This window comes from Histoplasma capsulatum, assembly GCF_000150115.1.
Source record: "Histoplasma capsulatum G186AR genomic scaffold supercont2.2, whole genome shotgun sequence".
Classification (NCBI taxonomy): domain Eukaryota; kingdom Fungi; phylum Ascomycota; class Eurotiomycetes; order Onygenales; family Ajellomycetaceae; genus Histoplasma; species Histoplasma capsulatum.
Genome location: NW_025544802.1, coordinates 2,397,979 through 2,405,192, shown reverse-complemented (window position 1 = coordinate 2,405,192; position 7,214 = coordinate 2,397,979). Strand labels below are relative to the sequence as shown.

Genomic DNA, 7,214 nt, shown 5'->3' with positions numbered 1-7,214 from the left:
GTTTCTTTTGTGCATTTGTACGCTGACCGGAGGAATGAATAAAAAATGATGGATGGAGAGAGTGAGGGTATATTACATTAATTATTTCCCCCTTTTCCATTTCTTCTTTTTTTTCCCTTTCCTTTCTATTATGTTTCTGTCTAGGTTCAATTTATTTATCTATTCATCCCTCGCTTCTATTCAAAGTATTGAAAATTTGGGAATCGGGGGCTGTTTTTTTCACATTTTGATTAGTATTAAATATAGGTCCATTACCACAAATCCAGACAGGGGGAAACGTTTGTTTACCTTCTTCCCATCCACCTCCCCTTCTCCCCTCGTTCTTTATATCTATTATATATATATTCATAATTCTTTCGTTTTATTCAATCTCCTTCAGATCCTATTCTCTATCCATGTACTAGTAGTACTACTAGTCAGTAAATTGTATCTCCGCTCCCTCTCGCCGTCCCCCCATCTCATACGAAGCCCCTTCATCGATCTAAAACCCTCAGGATGAGTCATGGTTAGGGTTGCCACATGAAATAAGTGTCGTTGAAAATGTTTATTTTACTGTGTACCGGTCGACATCAAAAACTCCGTTCGTTATAAAAGAGACTGCGGACAAGATTATGGATGACCTCTTCAGTCTACTTGATCTTATCTTGTATACGCTTTGTATTTAAATTGACGGCGACGCCATGATATATTCTCTCCGAAACGATCATTTAACCCTGCAATATTTTTCTATCTCGGCTAAGCTAAAAGAGAGTGTTTATTTCCTCCATGAGTTCCCAAAAATCACTTTTCCCCCCCCTTAACCCTGCGCCAGAAGTTTGTTTATATAGCTTGCATGAAAATATATATATCCTCCAGAAGATCAGAACAAAATTTATCGAATTTCCTCATAATGACATGATTTGATGTACAACTACTTACGTGCTGTCTCGGTTTAGGTAATTGGACAACCTCCCAGTCTCAAACACTGGGGTTGTCTGCGGCACTTCGAGATCGAAGGTGTCTACCGAGACCATGCTTGGCGACAAACCTTTCTCGCGCAGGAATGCTAGAGGGGGTAGCGTTACATCCGCTCTCGCATCTGGGGATCCTAACTCGCGTCTTGAGGCGTGGGATGAGGCATTTGCCTCCGGACGAACCGTAGGGTGCTGGTCAAACGCTTTCAGCTCGACAAGAGCCCTGTTGTCGAAGAATTCCGCCTCGAGATCGCCGTATTCATCCCTGTGATGAGCGGGTGACAGATAACCTGGAACGGACATTCTGCGCCGGAATCGAGAGGGGCGGAAAAAGCAGTCCAATACATGGGATTTCATAGTGTATACCCCTCTAACAAACGCGTACAGGCCCCAATAAGTCAAAAGCCACGCGAGTACTGCTAGGCAAATATGGAGGTCGGCAAGACGACGAAGGCTGGTGTGTAATTCCTCATATTTTCCCTCATCGAGTAATGCTTCAAACTCAGCTTGGCGCTCTCTTGCTTGCGAGGAAGGGCATGTGGCCATCCAAGCGGCGCCAATTGCAAAGGCGCATAAGAGTAGCTGGGTTCTGCTGTTGTCGATGTGGCAGCTGCGGTTGGGTGAGGTCCTTTTGGCGAAAAGGCAGCTAGCACAACCGATGATGGCAATTCCGACGAATGAGAACAATATAGCATGCGAGACGATGCACTGAGTATTGATGATATGGGGGAATTGCCGGTTGAGTTTGTCGAAGTCAAGCTCGTTGGAGACCCATTGGTAGCCAAGTAGCACAATAACCACAGCGTTCAGAAGTGCAAAGAGGACGCTCAACAGAGCCTCGGTACGGGGCATTTCAAACATGTGTCGGATGTAAAATAGCGAGCTTGCAAACATAAAGGCGGTTACCCAGAAAACCACGGGCCATAATATCAGCCACATGGTTGCGCTTCCTACTTTTGCGAGCATGTTAGTACCCACCTGGGCTCTCATAAGATGGGGAAGAACCTACCAGCGATGATTGAATTGGACATTTGAATCGCACCTTGCTTAAAGTTTCTCCCTTTTCCTTTCGTTTCTGTTGGATATCGGGAGGAGGTGCGACTCCCAGTTCTTAGTCAAGGCTCCTTTATAAAGACTGCAAGAATGAGTGAGTTGACAGAACTATGCGCGGGAAGAGCTGTCGAGATCTCGGTAGAGCTGCAGTGATGGAAAGAACTGGGTTGAGCAAAGATTGAAATGATCGTTCTTGACAGAAAAGTACTCGAGGTTCAATGGGGGTAAAAGAGAAGACGGAGCGAAGGAAAGAAGAGATAGAGACGCCGCAAATAAGGAGCTCAAGGCGCGAGCTTTACAATTTGAAGCATATTTTAACGTCATATTAAACAAGGTTCACACCCGTGAGAGGCGTAATAGACGCCTCGCCTTGACTATGGTTTCCATATTGGAAACCGTTGGAGAGTAAACCTTGCCGAAAAGCATCTTTTAAATGAATGACGACAAAAGCGTAGGCGGACGCTACTCAGGCGTACTTAGTCCTACTTGGGGGTATAGATGCCAGAGAAATGTCCATTTCGGGACCACATGATGTAGAGAGTGATTGGTCATAATATTGTAGGGACACATTGTAACAGCAACGTATCATCACCCGGCATATCATGGTGGTTCTCATCGCATATCGTGATTGCAATATCCCATATAAGTAGATCCTTGCAAGGTTCGGGGGAAATTTTGGAGGGATGTTTGCTGACTAACCCATTTGGACCTTGACATCATATCATGATCAAAAGGAAAGGAAGAAAGATACAAAATAAACAGACTGGTTGGTGATAAATCATATATAACCTGATTTCAGAAGAATGAAACTAGCATAATAATCTGATAGCACCCCTCCCCAACAAGTTTTAGTACCCTGAACAATGCAATACAATACACGATAACTGACATATCAAATTCGGTAATGCTAAGTTGAAAAGAGTGCATATCTTCCAGCATTTTTGAAAGAGAGACATGATTATATAAGGAAGAAGTGCATGTATTCCCCCATATTTCAGAAAGAGGAATACCCAAACAGAATAAATTGGTAGGGAGGATAAAATAGGCAGGCATGGATAGGAGAGCCGTGTACGTTGAAGATGAAGGCATTAAAACGATGCCAATAAGAATTCCCTATCGGTCAAATAGAGAAATGTACAAAAACTTGTTGTTTGATGGCAGGAACAGCAAATTGGTATAGAGTTGAGGGAATAGTCCTAGGGCTAGATAAAAGCATGCTCTGTGCCTTTCTCTGCTCCCCCCATCTGACGCCGTCTCTGACTCAAGAATATATCCACCATGCGTTTGCTACTAATTGTCGAATGAATATCTCCTAACTCTGGCAAGTTGCTCTTAGTAGGTACTCTGCTCCCCCTTAAGTTCTCATTGGTCACTCGGACATTGTCTCTCCTGTTGCGAACAGAGCTAAAATTGACTGTTGGTGCCAATTTTCTAGGATCGCTGAGTCGCCTGGTCGGGCTATCTTTCCCACTGTGATTGCGGAGCGAAATAGTGCTCTGGATAGCTTTGGGGAGTCTCGTGGGTGTAACTGGCAATGTGGCAAGGTCCAGGCATTCGGGCTTCTCATAAGCCAATAGAGAGGCGCTTGGGCTTCTTGACGCATTTCTCGGAAGCACAGCGTCGGTTGGAGTAGACCTCTCGGGATCAACGTCGGGGGCTATATGAACACTATGGGCGGATTCCGATCTGGCAACAACAGATGGGTTTTGAACGGCCGGGCGAGAAATGGAGATGGGTATATCAGGAGATAGGCGGAGAGGTCGTGAAAAATTATTTTGTGTAAATGACTTTAATTCTACTAGCGGCTGCCTTTGGTCAACACCAAGGGATGATGGTCCTTCAGGTGGCTCTGCAGTAATAGATTCATTTGTTTGGGGCATGGTGTACGATGCTTCAGGGTTTCCATCCTTCAACTCGCCATGAATTTCTGTCATTTCCCGGTAATGAGCGTTAGGGGACTTGACATATTGGACCTTTGCATAGTTCTCAGGGGTAGCATCCAAAAGGTCCATTTGAGAGCTCATCCATGATTTCCACTCGGCGCTACCCCTGATTTTGCTGTCGCTACAGGTATAGCCTCCGGAATCATTTGGCTTATACGGTAGTCTCTCACTGGCAAGGATAGTAACCGTACCTCGTTCATCGCTAGATTCCGAAAAACTCAAGTCTCTCCTGCTTCCAAAATGCCTTGGTGTATCCCCGCTGGTCGTCCTTGAATACACACTTGGAGAGACACAAGATCGCGCAATATCACCCGGCCGTGATACTATCACACTTTCGATATCATCGTCTGAGTCTATCGCGTGTTCATAGGAGGAAAATCGCGGTGGGACTAGCGGGTTCGGAATTTCGGATCGCTTTTGCCGGCTAGGTTGACAAAGTGACGATTTTGACCGATGGAGCGATTCCACTGAACGATAACGACTCATGTTTTCGTTACGCTGAGCAATTTCTTGGGGGGTAATAGCAAGTGCCTCTCTACGGTAGCTCGAGCCTACCGATATCTGGCTTCGTGAACTTGGAGATAGGCCCCGCGCTGGAGGTATCGCCCTGATGGTTCGCATAGACGCCTCGCTAGGTATATGCCGAATGGTGTTTGTTGGGCGATGTGAGTATATTGACGATGAAGGACTATATATCGATCCCCGTACAGTTCCTGCTCTTGAGGCCCTGTCGCCTTCATCCTGGCGGTGGGACTCGTCAATATGTCTGACTAAGGCAGAGTACACCCGCTGGCTGTCCACTGCATTAAAAGCATTATTACCGCTGCGTCCCGGATACAAAGGCTTCCGGAAGACTGAGTATCCATCGTTGTAATGGAAAGACAGCCGGGAAGGGGTGGAATCAGGTGGGACGCCGTTCTCTTGAATAATAGAAAGTCTATTTCTCTCAGATACAGCATCTCTAGTAGCCGTAATGTTGGTAGCGGTCGAATCTGTCCAACTGGTTGCGCGGGAGCTAAAAGTGCCAAAACTGTCCGAGCTCTTCATCGTCCTGATACTAGCTGGCCGATTGCCAATGCTCGCCGGTCCTGTATGGGGGTTAGAATTCTTCAATTGCCAAATACAGCGGATTCCGGGGTTAAAAACTTACCTCCAGATTCTGAACTGATATAATCACTAAATCCTAATACATGCTTGCGCTGCACCATGGGTGCATATCTTTCCTCTTGTGCCATCGAGCGTCCAAATATCCTCTTTAGGCCATTCTTGATCGACAATGAAAAGATCCTCGACTTTGAGTTTCGAAGGGTCTTACTTGGGTAAATTACACTGGGTTTTATAGGCTGAGTAGCGACGGGAGTTTCATTTTCAGCATCCCATCCGCTAGAAGATCTAAGGGATTTTCTAAAGGGCCTTGGTTGGTGCCGTCCTCTCCCACTAAGAATAGATGCCGACCCATCATTTCGCTTTGACTGCTGTAACTCCTGTAGATATTGCTCACGGGCTAACTGGATTGCTGCGTTCTGGCTGTCTGTACGCTTTTCGCTATCTGGCTTCTGGGCTATTTCCGCGGCAAAGAAAGACTTCGATCGTCGCAGTGTGGCCCGGGAAAGATGGCCCATTTCGGGGTTATCTGAGCAGGTAGAGGATCTAAACGGTGAATAGGACGAATCTGACGACTTCATCGCACGCTTCCGGGTTGAGAACATTGATTTAGCTTTACGGAGTTTCCGATAGGATGATGGCGCTGAAGCAATGCTATCTCCAATTCCAGACAACTCGTTTATGTTCGGGGTTAGCTCGTCAGCGGCAGCATGGAATGCGGGATCGTTTCTGGCAATTCCATTGCTGCATGGGGAAGCTATAGAGCTTGGGCATTGAATCAAAGGTCGTTCGTTCTGAGCACCAGTAGTATCACGATCACTAGGGGTGAAACGGATACTGCGGGCTTTGGAAGAGCGAAATGAAAACCCGTCCGCTTCGCTGCGGCCACCGTGTGACGCACTGCAAGACCCTCTTAAATCTAAAGAACTTCGTTGATTGGAGCGCTGCATAGCAATTGACGCAGCAGCCATTGCATGGTAATGGACGGCCTGAGGGTTTATAAGTTCTGGGATGGGAGGAATGTGACGGCGCGACTTAATAGATGAAGTAGATTTGGATCTCTTCAGAGAGTTAACAGCACTGCTGGATGCTCTGGATCTTGAAACCATACTCGATTGAAATTGGATATGAAATCTTGTTGTGCTTATACTATCTCTGTTTGTGCTGAGGCTAAAACCTGTATCACGATTGGGAAATAGAATTATGATGAAAGGAATATGCTTCTCAACCAAAAACAAACTCGGAGCACAGTGTTGTCTCGATTTCATGTTCGAGGCGGGGACGCATTTTTTGGCAACCTCAGGCGAGGAGCAGGAAAGTACAGTCTCTGACGGTGAGTAGCCATTTCCCTCCAAGGATCATGGGCTGCAGTCAATACATGTAAAACTGGCTGGACAAGCATTTGTCTGCAGTGATAGCAGCAGAGGCCGTTGAATCACCGAGGCTTCATCATCCAGGTCCGGTGAGATTGCATCAACGCGTCTATCCATCCCGTTCAGCTCTGTCATATAATACGCCCGAAGTTGGAGGTAAACAACCAAGCGTTTGGTAGGACAATATACACCTAGATAATCCATCATGTACAGGCAAGCAACTAACAGAACTAGAACGCGTTAGATCGGGTTGTTATCGAGCTTTTCGCGGAAGTTGATGGATGGTGATAGATGCTGGATATGGGATTGTTGAGTTGAGGTTGCTGATCCAATGCTGATCGGCACACGTGATCATTCTCAACGCAGGGCTGACATCTCAAGTTTGGAAGCCTTTGGCAACAACTTACGGAATGATTACAAAGGAGACTTGTACAGGATTACACAGTGCCAGCCTGGATACTACTGAGAGAAGCTAAATACCACTGCTGTTCTCGTCCTGGAACTCTAAGGAGTCGGACTTGGATCGATAATAGTTATATTGGCATTCAGCCCCCCGTATCTTGCCTGCTTTGGATCCCCCAACATGTGTGCTCCCACCGAATTTCCACGGATTGAATACTTGGATTAACGGGATCAATCGCTGGCTTCTCCTGAATCCTGCATTGAGCTGCCTTTATTAAATTTGAAGCGTTAACTCTAGATGGAAAATTCTACTAATTCTCCTCTCCTCCCACGTCCTCCCCCCCTCCCCCCTCCCCCGCCTGGCAATAGGACTAGTATTTGCAACC

General features: G+C 46.4%; 2 protein-coding genes across 2 annotated transcripts; both read right to left on the bottom strand.

The window, feature by feature from the left end:
• Nucleotides 1-914: 914 nt before the first annotated feature.
• On the bottom strand, nucleotides 915-1,919 carry HCBG_02014 (uncharacterized protein; the record flags this gene model as incomplete). The annotated part of the gene is made up of 1 exon (XM_045429063.1): nucleotides 915-1,919. One exon carries the CDS (start codon nucleotides 1,917-1,919, stop codon nucleotides 915-917), a length of 1,005 nt encoding a protein of 334 aa, XP_045290849.1.
• Nucleotides 1,920-3,208: 1,289 nt separating this feature from the next.
• Nucleotides 3,209-6,024, bottom strand: HCBG_02013 (uncharacterized protein; the record flags this gene model as incomplete). Its single annotated transcript, XM_045429062.1, has 2 exons — nucleotides 3,209-5,037; nucleotides 5,100-6,024. 2 exons carry the CDS (start codon nucleotides 6,022-6,024, stop codon nucleotides 3,209-3,211), a joined length of 2,754 nt encoding a protein of 917 aa, XP_045290848.1.
• Between the last annotated feature and the right edge of the window lie 1,190 nt (nucleotides 6,025-7,214).